This window comes from Eublepharis macularius, chromosome 9, assembly GCF_028583425.1.
Source record: "Eublepharis macularius isolate TG4126 chromosome 9, MPM_Emac_v1.0, whole genome shotgun sequence".
Lineage (NCBI taxonomy): Eukaryota > Metazoa > Chordata > Lepidosauria > Squamata > Eublepharidae > Eublepharis > Eublepharis macularius.
Genome location: NC_072798.1, coordinates 28,236,466 through 28,250,630, shown reverse-complemented (window position 1 = coordinate 28,250,630; position 14,165 = coordinate 28,236,466). Strand labels below are relative to the sequence as shown.

The 14,165-nt window shown below is 41.2% G+C and overlaps 1 protein-coding gene across 3 annotated transcripts in view; it reads left to right on the top strand.

Annotated features, from left to right (window-relative positions):
• The window catches only part of ATP6V0A4 (ATPase H+ transporting V0 subunit a4), a 51,567-nt gene that overhangs the window by 20,176 nt on the left and 17,226 nt on the right, over positions 1-14,165 (top strand). For all 3 annotated transcript variants that reach the window (XM_054988842.1, XM_054988843.1, XM_054988841.1), the window contains 5 exons: positions 2,565-2,777; positions 4,698-4,848; positions 6,811-6,950; positions 7,154-7,308; positions 11,077-11,170. In XM_054988842.1, the coding sequence (XP_054844817.1) occupies positions 2,565-2,777; positions 4,698-4,848; positions 6,811-6,950; positions 7,154-7,308; positions 11,077-11,170 (753 nt within the window). The remainder of the gene's footprint in view (positions 1-2,564; positions 2,778-4,697; positions 4,849-6,810; positions 6,951-7,153; positions 7,309-11,076; positions 11,171-14,165) is intronic.

The window sequence follows — 14,165 nt, the reverse complement described above, 5'->3', positions numbered from 1 at the left end:
GAAAGTTTACAACAGTTACCGTATGGCAATTATAAATGTGGCCATTGTCAGATCTGTAGCAAGTTGTGGGAAGGCAAGGAAGTTATTCTCAAAGATAAGAAATACACCTTCGGGCACTTTGCTAACTGCCAGACCAAGGGCGTTATCTATGCATTAGAATGTCCTTGTAAGTTGTTGTATGTTGGATGTACCTCGAGACCAATTAAGGTCAGGGTTATGGAACACATCTCAAGGATCCGAAATAACATTCGGGAAGCACCACTAACATTGCACTATAAGGAGAAAGGACATCCAGAGAACGCCCTTAGAGTGATTATTCTGGAGGTAGCAAGAAATAGGAATGATTGGTCACAAAGGCATCTCCTCCGTCGTGAGGCATTTTGGATTTTCAGACTAGACACAGTAAAACCAAAAGGTCTAAACAGTGAGTTGTCTTTGAGCTGCTATTTATGAGGGATGAGATATGTGGGAAGGGTCCCTTTAAGAGATGGGTCACCCAGTAATGAGGTGGATTATTTGAAGAACACGCTATTGCTTAGGGGGCGCGCGTTAGAAAGCACTGCCGCCCGTGCTGGGATGTATTTTGGATAATTTTTCCTCGTGTGAGATACGTATGTAAGTACATTTTGAACAGTTATGAGATGGGGAGTAATTATGGGGGTCAGAAGAATTAATGAATGTATGTTTATGGTAGAGAACTCGCTCCTGAGGAAGGAACAACGAAATCTGTGGACTATAGCCGGCCCCAGATTGAGCGGGAGGAGGTTTTGCCATCAGCCTCAACTCTACGTCTCATCTATACTTCAAGGGCACCGAGGAAGATAGTTCTAACGGAATGGAACTTGGATTATAAGGAACTGAATAAGAAAGGACTTTTCAGCATACCCGGATATGTATAGGATGTATATGGATTGTAATCTGCTCCTTATATTTCATTGCTGCTATTATTGCATAGGATATACTTTGTCATGTTGATATGAAATGATTGTTCAATTTTTGATATTGTATGCACTGATAAATTAAGTAGCACTGGCACTTTAATTGATAAATTGGGGATTTAACTTGCCGGCTGCAGGCCTGTCCTTGCACTGTGTGTAAACGTTAACCCAGAGTAGAATGAAAACAAAGAAGAAACAATGGAGGAAACAATGGAAGGAGAGAGTCCCGTTGCTGTATCCGAAAACAAATTTACAAAATTGGTCCTTCCATGTGGAATACTGATCTGGAAAGACTTTGTGCATCCATGTGGAAGTGCAATGCACACCGGCTCCCTCCCTGTCATTTAATACTGGGTTAACAGTTTTAATCAGAACAACCAAAAACCAGAAAGGTTTCTGGGCAAAATGAAATTCCTCCTGGTGTTCCTCAACTCACTGTCATTGGAGGACTTCTTAAGTCACCGTGAGTGGTCCATGGCACCTATGGGAAGCAGCAGGAGGCTCCTATATGGGGATGAACCAGCTCCCCATGCCTGGGACCTCCTCAGTGTGTTTCTCCCTTAATAATTGCTTTTTCTTTCCAATTTTCATCCTAATCTGCATAACATGAGCCTTTGCAGCAGCCAGGGGCTCAGAGGCTGAAGGAGTCCCCTCCCTCCTCCAACCCACTTGTGCAAGCCAATGTGGATGTTGCCAGGTTGGCCTTCCCTTGCATCGTGTGTAAAAATGCACAAAAAGGGATGCCGATGCTGGCACCAATGGCATCATGCCATCTACTACTTCTCCCCCTGGCATCAAACAAACCTTTGATCCCTATGAGCCACTCAGTGCCAATGTCATTGCCCAGGAAGTGCTGAAGAAAAATGCACTCATGCATGCCACTCACATCTCCTTCCTGCCAACAGAATTAACGCTAAGGGCACAACCTCTCCCCTTTGGAGGTATGATGAGTGTAGACGGACTTGCAGTTAAGGAAGATAAGATGCTGCCAGACAGCCTGGCCTGCCTGTGTGGCCTCTGCGCAGTAAAAACCAAAGTGAAACACGCAAACTTTTTGGCGGGGGAAGGGGGAGTGATTACAGCCTTGTTTCCCAGATTTAGTACAGCATCCCAGAAGCTGCTTTTAACGAGTCAAACAGGTGATTCTGTGTGTGTGTTCTTGGCTTGTCTTTTTTCATTATGCACACCCCTATTGGCTTTCTGGGGGCAAGAAATAACGTGGTGTCTTCCTATTGCAAAAAGACAGGCCAGGCAATGATCCCTAAAACACCAGGCAAGATTCACAGATCTCTTACAGGTTTTTTTGGTGGGTCCTAATAAAAGATATTACATGGATTGGTGTCTGGATTTTGGTTTCTGCAGACAGGAGAGATTCCTTCTTTCAGCATGGTCTTGCTGCGCAGATTTCTAAAGGAATGACCAATAGTGAAGGGAAAATGAACTGCTTGGTGCTATTGGCAGAGCTGGAAATCTCAGGCAATTGTTGAGAGATCCCAATGACGTTGATTTCAGAATGGGGAAACCAGAGATAAAGTGATCCCAAGGCAGAGGCATAGCTCTCTAATAAGTATTGAACCTACATTTCCAGTGGAAAAATATGACACAAGTCCAATGCTTTTCTTCCAGGTGATCACCCAAACAGAGTCCCTCCGCCAAGAGCTGTTGCAGCAAGCATTTACAAACCTGTCAACCTGGGAGATCAAGGTAAAGAAGATGAAGGCCATCTACCACATCTTGAACTCCTGCAACATCGATGTCACCCAGCAGTGTGTTATTGCCGAGATCTGGTTCCCCGTGGCAGACACTGGCCGGATAAAGAGGGCTCTAAGTCAAGGGATGGTAAGATGCTGCCTCTGGAACTCTTTCATTTTTAGAAGATTTTTGTGGGGATTGCTTTGGATGAATGGCCACCAGATTCAATTTTCTGGATTTAATAAAAATCAACGGCAACATAAATTGGGTCTGCAAACACTGGGATTTGGTTATGTAGGCTCCGTGCAAACAAGATATCCATTTGTGGATGCCCATTAGACTCCGAAGTGGGTTGAGCAGGCAGCATGGAGTGGGCACATTCTTATGATTTTGTATCATGGGCAGCCAATGTCTGAACCAGACCCTTTTGCAGTTATTCATACACAGCAGAAAGTCTTTATGACAAGAAAAAGGAAACAAAGAAAACAGCTGCTGTCAGCTTGATGATATCTAATTGTGGAAGCTTTATAAAAGACATCCATGATCCTTAGAACATGCCAGGCATAAAACAAATAATCTGTAGACTGCTAACAGCAGCTGTTTTTTTTTAATTTATTTTTTGCTGTTACCATTTTACAGCTGTTTGACCCACGCTTTGCTATATATAGAAAAACTTTATATTAGAACTAGTCCATCATATGAGGAGCTGCTTTTGATATATAAGTAGGCATTCTGAGAGTTTATCTGCAGGCATGCTTGCCAGGTGATCATACCTTGCTTGAATTCCTTTGATTACAATTAAAATGATCTCCAGATCATGTTCCCTGGTGAAATTTGTTCCAAGTAGCTTTGTCCCTGTGCATGATCACTGCAGCTTCCCACTGTTTTTGTCCAGTCCAAGAACTAAATTATCTTATTGTCAGAAAGGGTGATTATATCCCCTGAAGTCAAACTTCGTTCAAATCATTACACTGACTGACTTGTATAGAATACAGAATTGCTTTGCCTGTGTATACCTGCCCATTCAGGTGCACCATTTAAATAATGGGCATCATTGCCTACTTTTTGCATCCCTGCCATCAATGGTATCTGTTCAAGAAGAAGCAATTTCAGCTGATTTGTAAAATTAGTTGGATTCATGGGCAGCAACCAGAAGCACAATGAGATACCTAAGTAGTACATCTCAACTCAAAAATATCAAGCTTAAAAATTACTGTGATTTTTAAAATTGGAGGAGGCTTCAGTAAACAAGTTGTGGTGGTGGGGAGCTCTGCTGGGTGAAAACTGTCTAATGATGCAAAAAAGGAGTGTAATCATATAAGTGGACATATCTAATTCATTCCGGTGAAGCTGGATAGCTCACTGAATGATCAGCTCCTTGCTGACAACTGGAGAGCAAGGCATGAGCTAAACCAGCACACCTCTGGAATCAAAGACGCTATCCAGGCAGTTAGAGAACCATCTCTAAGTGCAAGGATCAAGTCTGAGACTTTAATCTGGTCAGTTGAAGGAACCTGGAACCTGTTTGGATTGTGAAATCTGATCTAACAAGATTTCACAATCATATCTAATTGAAATCTGACTCATTAGAGACCTCTCTTACATCTTTGGTGACCTGTGAAATAAACAAGAGTGCATTGTGCATATCATTTTTAATTTTATATATTGTGAAATTTGTGTTGTTGCTATTTTTTGCTCTGTCAGAACCCACTTTGAATCTTGGAAGCAGCGTTAGTTGACAGATAAACTAATGAATACTTGATTGATTTACAGTGGTGAATTATATCCTTCTAAGCAGAATTATATCCTTCTAAGTGCATGATTTCAATGAAATTAATAATGCTGTTTAGGATTGCTCTGTTGCCCTCTTAGGATAGCTGTAGGGCATATCCTCACTACAGACTTATTCCAATTAAAGAACCCTGTGTAGTTCAATAAGTATGCTTGAGATGCCTTTCAGAAGACTCTAATTTCCCCGGGATTCCGGTTCTGTGGTGGTCAAATTTGTACCTTTCCAGTTTTTAGATTGTGATATGAGTGATGTAAATTATCAGCATCTGTTTGCAGGAACGTAGCGGCTCGACAATCAACCCTATTCTGACAGCGATCCAGACTAAGATGGCTCCTCCTACCTTTAACAGAACCAATAAGTTCACGGCAGGCTTCCAGACCATTGTGGATGCCTATGGTGTGGGAAATTACAGAGAGATCAACCCAGGTTATCGGGCCGTTTTATATTTTCTGTTCCCTGTACTAAAGATTTGGGTTGATGGGGCCTCTATTTTTTTTTTTAGTGTCGCTTCAGTTAGGGTGTTTGTCTGATATGCATGAAGCATTTGGGCATTGGTGGATGAAATGTTTTATCAGAAGAAAAGTAGCTAATGTGGATTCACAATTGTTTGTATTACAGGAAGGTGTATTTCTTTTTTATCCCAACCTTCCTTCAAGGAGCTCACAGAGAACATACATGATACTCCCCTCCTCTGTTTCATTTATTCTCACAACATCCTTGTGAAGAAGGTTACACTGAGGGAGAGATTTGCCTAACGTTACCCAATGAACTTCATGGAAAAGGGGAGATTTGAACCTGGGTCCTCTATTCTAGTACAACATTTAACCACTGGTAGCCATGCCTGTTGCCATAAAAACAATACATCCTTCTGATATCATACAAAATAAGATACATATATTGGCACAAATTTTTGTGACCCCTTTGATAAATGTGCAATACACTGCTGGAGAAGCGAGTTAAAGCAGCTGCAAAAAACACTGTTTTCCAACTTAGTTTAGGCTGGGAAATGGCCCTTACCTTGACAGATCTGATCTGGTCACCTGCATCCACTACACAGTAACATCAAAACTAGACTACTGTAATGCACTCTACATCGGTCTCCCCTTGAAATATTGGCGACTGCTGTTGGTGCAGAATGCTACAGCTTGATTATTATTGGGAACTAGGCAGAACATGGATATTACACCCATTCTGCAGTTACTCAATTAGCTGTCCTTCAGTTACCAAGCTCAATTTAAGGTATTGGCTATCACGTACAAAACCCTTCAGGGACTTGAACCATCATATCTGCTAGACCTCCTCTCCACCTATGTCCTGCTGTGGCAACTTTGCTCATTTGAGCAGGGCCTTCTGCATTGCCCTATTGATCACATTGTGTGGTGATGATGATGATGATGATGAAGACAGACAGACACTCTTGTATTCTTTCCTTGAAGGAAAATCATCTCTCAATACAATTCTCAGTTCTCAGAAGGCAATTCTCTATCCAGAATTAATTTCTGGTACAAAAAACACTCTTCTTGGGGTACTATGTCTGGAAAACAATATTAATTCAATAGATTTTCTTTACTCCTTCAAGGAGCTTGTGACAAGCGTGTATAACAGCACCATCTACAGATTCTAGATGAGATCACATTTTAAAATCCTCCTCTTGTGATCCAACTACATCTTCCCAGTATACTCCAAGTGTTAGTCGTGTTCCTCCAACAGCCTTTTCTTTGTGTTCTCCTCTCTTAAGATCGTCTCCAGGGCAGCATTTAGGTCACAGGCTTTTTCTGTGGTAGGGGTAGTCTTCTGGAATGGCTTACCAGAATGGATGAAGGCACTTCTGCTTGCTATATTTAAGAAGGCATGTAAAACAACTTTATTCCAGATGGTGTTGGATAGAGGCCAATTTGTTTTGGTAGATTTTCCTGCATTTTAAATTTGTGTGTTTTTATCTGTGTGTTGTTTTACCTTGTGAGGGGACAGTTAGGTTGTGTTGGGTCACTGCAATTTGCTGTAGCATTTTTAGCTGACTTGAGTCTAAGGATATAATGCTAGGTATAAATATTTTTAAATAAATAAATTTTAAAAACTAAATAAAGAATATGTAACTTATAGGAGGGAATGCTGATACCATTACAAGCTGGACCTGAACTTCTAGAGAGTTTCAACTCAGCTCATAATGACTCACACTGTTTTCTGAATTGAGCGGGTCTGTTTGTGAGCCACCCACAAATTCTGAATTCTGGCATCATGTTGCAGTAGAAGCCCAGCATGTTCAAGGGCTAGAAGTCTGTTATACTCAACCATGACATGTGCTGTTATACTTACAGTTATACTTATGTCTTAACAATCAACTTCCTTTGTAAGCAGTAATATTAAAGTTTTTTCTCTTTTCCACAGCTCCCTATACTATAATTACCTTCCCTTTTCTGTTTGCGGTGATGTTTGGCGATTGTGGTCATGGCACTGTTATGCTTGGTTTTGCCCTCTGGATGATCATGAATGAAAAATCCCTTTTAGCCCAGAATAGTGATAATGAGGTGAGTGTCCTAAATGATATTATAATATCCTTGCAACAAATGCCAAAGGTTGTTCTGTGATTGGCAAACTAATTCCTCTCCAAAGCAGTAATATGGGGTGAAGGAGGAGGGGGCAAGAAAGCAGAGCTGCCTTTACAGATGCTGGAACATTCTGTGTACTATTAGAATGATGGGTTGAACGTGCAGATCATCTTTCTGTGCAGATCTGGAAAACCTTTTTCGGCGGTCGCTACCTGATTCTGCTTATGAGCATCTTCTCCATCTACACGGGCTTCATCTACAATGACTGCTTCTCCAAGTCATTCAACATATTTGGGTCTTCCTGGCATGTCACCCCCATGTTCAAAAGAGTATGGACGTAAGTGGAAAACTGGCTGTTTGTTAGAGAAGATACTCAAAATGTATGGCTACCTCATAAAATAGCAGATATGTGTCCTGGTGCCCCCGCCCCACTGTAACATTTCATGAAGTTTGCTTCTTGTCATGTCATCGAAGCATCCCACATTTCCCCTTCTCACCTTGATAAGTGATGGCTATTCAGGGGTCATTTTGTAGAAAAAGAGCTGGAGGAACTCATTAGCATAACATATTAGCACAACTCATTAGCATATGCCACGCCCTTGACATCACCCAAAATGTGTCATTAGCATAACTGATTTGCATATGCCACACACCCCTGACATCACCTATCCTGGCTGCTTTGGACCCAGTCCAGGGCCGAAATTGGGCCCAAAATGGCAAAAAGGGGCTGAAACTGGCCAAAAAGGGGCCCAAAATGGTCAGGATTGGGCCGCTGCTGAACTGGAGCATGATCCACCACCCATCAAAGGCCTGATCCGGGCCGTTTTGGCCCCAATCTAGGATGAAACGGGCCCAAAATGGCTGAGAGTCAGGTGGGCGGGGCCATCTGACATGTGACCTCTTTGGGGAACTGCCGGAACTGCATTCCTGTGTGTTCCCCCTCGAAATGAGCCCTGTGGCTATTTATATAGTGCTTGAGCAGAGAAACACAGAACATCACGATGTTGAGATACCAGATAACTTTGATTGGATATTATGGGATAGGAGAGTTGTGTGGTTGCCATTTTTAGTAACATCCTTTGGCCCAGGGATAGAAATGGTTGTGGCCCAGAAGAAACAAAAATGCAGACAAAAAATGTCTGCTGGGATTAGGGCTGAACAAACTACCTGGTGAAATGAATTCTTGGGCACAAGCAGGCATTTGGCCAAAGGAAGGCAGGTAAAAGTAGTGTGGCAGAATGGGTATACAGGATTTACATTTGGTGGTCTAAGGAAACAAGCAAAATCTGAAGTAAGTCAAATAGCACTGCAGAGCCCTCACTGCTGCCTCAGTCTTAGCCCAAATCCCAATTTCTTTCTCATTGTTAATAGGGGTGCCAGTTCCAGATTGGGAAATTCCTGGAAATTTTGGGGGTGGATCCTGGGGAAGGTGAGATTTGAGAAGGAGAATGTTGGGGAAAACTTCTATTGCCTCTGTTTGCCAATTTTGAGGTCCCCCTTCTCTCCTTGCTGAATAATAAATCAAGGCTTCAAACTTGGTGATCTTAGAAGCAGAAAAGGTTTATTATGAGAAGTTCTCAAATAAGCCTGATGTGCACTCTATTTCAGGAGGGTGCATGCCAACAAACAGGTGGCACCTACATTCATACCATCACACAGGCATGATGCAAGTAAACAGCAATTGCTTACAGTACAGAGCATTATTACAAGAATATATAAACAATCAAGTGAATGTCACATGATGTTTGGAACATGATAGATCGACAGGTCAAGATTATGTTTCCTTTCAGATCATGTAACATAAACTATCAGACAGACTCCATGGTTATCTGTACATTGCTGAGGAAAAACATACCCAAGGCAGTGAGGAGACGTTTGTAGCTTTTATTTGTTCTCAGAGTGCAAACTGTACACAGCAAGGCCTTCATGTTATTATAACCCAAATACAGGATGGAATGAGGGGTGATAAACACACAGGGAGAAGAGTTCTTTAGTCAATTTATACCACATTTAGAAAACAATAGAGCATCCCCAAAATTCCTAACAGAGAGGTACCTCAGCAGAGTATAATGCCATACACTCCACACGCCGAAGCTGCCATTTTCTCACTGATGTCTGTAGTCTGGAAATCACTTGTAATCCTGGGAGATCTGCAGCTGGCAACCCTATTGTTTAGTGAGTGAACTTAAGTCCATACTTGTCTATTAGGCCCAATATCATGTTTTACAAAGTAGCCAACCAATTGCCCCTGATGGCCAAGAAACAGGGCAGAAAGGCCAAGGCCTTCCCCTGATGTTGTCTTTCGCGTTCCTATTTAGAGGTTTACTGCTTCTGCATGTTGTGCGCTCTTTGGAAAATGGCAGACACTGGAATAATAGTACTTAGTGGCAATCACTTTAAGTGTGTGTGCGCTGCATACAAACTGCTCCATATGTGTAGCCCAAATTAGTAAGAACATAAGAGAAGCCATGTTGGATCAGGCCAATGGCCCATCCAGGCCAACACTCTGTGTCACACAGTGGTCAAAAACCAGGTGTCCTCAGGAGGTCTGCCAGTGGGGAAGGGACACTAGAAGCCCTCCCACTGATTGCTCCCCCAAACACCAAGAAAACACTAAGTATTGGTGTGCTCTACCAGTAATCACAATAGTACACAAGATGGCAACATTAATGGAGTTACATGCAAAGTACAAAATTAACAAGCTTATTCTAGAACTAACATTAACGGGAAGAGAAGCTTGTCTGATGTCCACAGTTACTATAACAAATGGTTCGTAGTACAGGAGATGCCCTAATAGCAAAGCACTAACTTGAAGAGCACAATATTGGCACAAGCAAAGAGGAAACTTAAAACGTTTGCTTACAGAGAAACCAGAAGGCCCTCCTTGATTTCCTCATCCACCAGTGTGATTGGCAGAGATGCTATGGAAAGAGTTTTATCAGCACAATTGTATTCTAAAGCAGTGTGTTACTAAGCAGGCGGGAAATCTTCTGTGTCAGCTAAACATCTGATTCTTTCTTGGCCTCACCTTATTGAACTCTAATCTAGACTGCCAGGTGCTAGACTAACAAAGTGATACACATCGCCATGATATCTCCTTCATATAATAACTATTTTTATTGTGGTTTTTATGGTTTGTGACAATGTTTTTATTTGTGAGCGACTTCAAGTAGGTCTCTAGAAAGGTGGCATATAAGTTCCCTCAATATAAAATGTTAACAAATGAGGCCATATTTAAGATTTTTAAAATGTTAATATATTAAAAAACAGACAATATGTTAATATGTTAATAATTGTTAAAATGTTTATATATTTAATATATTATTAACATTTTAAATATATTTGAAAAACAGACAACATACACATAAAATACAAGCAGAGAAAGAAAAAAGTATCAGAATAATAAAACTACATAATATTTCTCCTCTCCATCCTCATACATTCTTAAGATACTTTATGTACAGCCTTTTATATTTTACGTTTTATAGTCGACACTATATTCAATCCTATTATATTCAGCATATTAACATGCTAACTTAACTATTTAGCTTAACAATTGATCTATTTTAATATTACTTGTATTTAATTCTCCTTCATTTACAGCTACATAGTTTTAAAAAAACTTTCCATTTTCCCTGAAATTTGGTCTATTATGCGCATATATATATATATATATATATATATATTAACTTCTTATATGCATAAAAATGTTAATATATGAGCAGATCCCTAAAGAAAGGAATGTATATAGAACTAGGGACTGTGGTAACCAAAGGAATACAAGGTTGATTTAGACCTCACAGACTGATTTTGCCATCGGTGGCTTCTACTGCAAGATAGTGTACCACTTCTACTACAGCTTTACCCCAAACCAGGTAAACAGGAGGAGAAGGCAGGGTGGGGGATAGATGGACAGATGGACAGATAAGTCTAAATTCAACATATTGATTTTACCTACTGACGTGTATATCATGTCACTTGCACCTTGTCTAAGCAATAGTTTCAAAAAAAAAATTTAAAATCATCTTGAGCATTGATATATGTCCATCTCACACATTTAGGGTAAAGTAAGCACCTGACATTTCGCTGTTTTGTTCCTTCTTAGTGATGAAATCGTTAGAACACACGAAGATCTACAGCTGGACCCAAAAGAGTCAGGAGTGTTCTCTGGAAATCCCTATCCTTTTGGAATTGATCCGGTAATCAAATAAAGTTCTTCCTATGTCAATCATCTGGCTGTGGCTTATTATCAGAAGGAACAGATGGCTTGTCAGGGCAACGAAGCATTTTTAGGGAAGATATTAGCAAAGCTGTGACAACTGTTAAGAAGGCAGGAGCTAGGTCCAAGTCAAAAGCTGGCATCTTTATTTTGCGGGGAGGGGGCGCTTCTGCATCTCTAAACGAGCAGAAATTCTTCAGGCAAAGGTTTTCCTATATGGCCATGCTAAGAAAACTTTGCTTGCTGAATTTCTGCCTGGCATGTAGCTCATAAAAGCATAGCCCTGTCTGAGATGCCAGAGACGGAACATTTAGGTTGCCTTGTTTTGCTGGTTCAATCTTGGCGATCTGCCGCGTCGCACCTCACGGTATTTCCGTGCTTGAGTGTACTGATTGAGAAATAACAAATGCTGCATCTTGGAATGATCTGGTTTTAATTAGTTTATATTGTATTTGACCATTTGCTCATATTTATTGTGTGTTTCTATGCTTTTGTCTTTTATTTTATTATGGATTTGATGATGTGACCGACTCCGAGCCCCCTTGTGGGGGCGGTGAGTTAAAAGTCTAATAAATCAAATCAACTGTTCTTTGGGATAAAGCTTTAATAAGTTGTGCTTTAAAACAACAAAGCAACATAGGCAGATCCCCAAACTCAAAGCCAAGACAAATGCAATGCTGGGGACCTGTTATAGCCCCCTAATAGTTCTAGTCCCATGGTTGTTTAGATGAAGTGACCTCTCCCAGCTGAAGGGAAGAGGAAAGGGCATGTTGTGTTCCCAAGGATAAGAAAGAGCAACTGCTAATTAGAGTCAGCCAGACACTGTTGATCAATTAAAAGCCTCTCTGTCTAAAAGAAAATGCACTGATTACTTTTAAGAAAAAGAGAACAACATGCAAATATTCGTTCTTGGTGGGGAGGAGAGCCTCAGTTTGCAATTATATCCCCACCAGTACCTCAACTAGAGGAGAGGAAGAATGATTTTAAGTTCTATTGATTTCCAAAAGAGTGAATAAGATGGTTTCTCCTTAGTTTGCCATAGGGATAGACATGAAAACAATACAGGATAATGCCCGCCCATTCAAAACCTAAGACATTTCTGAACACTTCAAATAAAGTAACAGTTTTTAATCAATGAGAAATACAGATATCCAAAATTCAGATTTTGCGGAACAGTCCTCATGGATGAAGCAGGAATTCTTGAACATTACAGAACCCCAAATTTAAAGGTCAGGTATCTCTACTGCTTATGCATTGCCCCATCTCCCACACATTGCCCCATCTCCCACAGTTTTCAGTCTGTTGGGCAAATAATAACCCTTCCCAATCCAAAGAGTAGGACTCCCCAGTCAATCAAATAAACAGTTTTCCATTTGTTTGTTTGTTTGTAGTTTCAGGTGGGCAGCCGTGCTAGTCTGCAGTTGAAGAGCAAGATCCAGGTCCAATAGCACCTTAAAGACCAACTAGATTTCCAAGGTATGAGCTTTTGCGACTAAGGGAGCTTTGACTCTTGAAAGCTCATACCTTGGAAATCTAGTTGACTTTAAGGTGTTGTTGGACCTGGATCTTATTTACATATGCCATTTATAATAACAATAACAACAACAACAACAATAACAACTGTACTTATTTACCACTCTTCTAGACAGATTAGTGCCCCACTCAGAGCGGTGAACAAGTTAGTATTATTATCCCCACAACACAACTGGAGAGCTGGGCTGAGAGGAGTGGCTTACCCAAGGGCACCTGCTGAGCTCATGGCAATAGTGGGAGTCCAACTAGCAGAGTGCTGATTCACAGCACAGCCATTTAACCACGATGCTTTCTCACTGAGACTCAAGGTGGATTACGCAGTGTAAGTCAATATTATCAATGGCTAGAGCAGGTTTCCCTTTGAAGTATTAATTGGATCAAATTTGAATAAAGAAGCATATCGCCAAATCCTCAACACAGGTGCATTTAAGGATATTGAAAGAAGTCTTGAGATCATTTCCAACCTGTTGGCTGAATTATTGCTGCTGTTGCAGCTGACCATTAGATGGCAGCATTGGTTGCAAACGGACCTAGCCAACTCTAGTCTTAGATGTGGAATAGTAGACTTTGATTTGCCTGGGACACCGCTACGGTCCTGCCCTAATACATTTTAATTTCATGCCACCTTTCCATAACACTGGTCTTTAAATCAGATTTGCAAGATAAACACAGTGTCACTAAAAACTATTTAAAAATTCACACAGGATCATATTGTCTCAAAAGACTAAGGCTATCCCACCCAAGTGACCAAAGGCAGGAGAGTCCACACGCCATACTCCCATGAACACATGAAATTGCCATATACTGAATCTATTAAGGGCTGCATGTACACACTACTGTGTATTGCATTATTGTTGCCAGACAGCAGTCATTCACCTCCCAAATTGTTTTATCCATACAAGAAAATGCAGTTGCAAATTATTGCTGTAGTAATAATGGTAGCATAATAGCCAATGATTAATGGATGCAGTCAAGGTCAGTATTGTTTATTTTGACTGGTACTGGCCCTCCAGGGTTTAAGGTGGTCTCTCACATCATCTACTACCTGACCCTTGACTGAACCTGGGAACTTCTGCATGCATAAGAAGTGTGATCTGATAGAGACAAGTAACTTGGCCACTCAGGTAACATGCAAACCAGATGCACTGAGCCCCATGGCGCGCGGAAGCCAGGTTCAGGTAGCCGGCTCAAGGTTGACTCAGCCTTCCATTCTTCCGAGGTCGGTAAAATGAGTACCCAGTTTCCTGGGTAGTGTAGATGACTGGGGAAGGCAATGGCAAACCACCCCATAAAAAGTCTGCCAAGAAAACGTCATGATGTGACGTCCCCCCATGGGTTAGTAATGACTTGGTGCTTGCACAGGGGACTACCTTTACCTTTAAGGCACTAGTCTTTGAATGAGGTTGCTGCTGCACTGTGAATATGGCTTCTCAGAGGCTGCT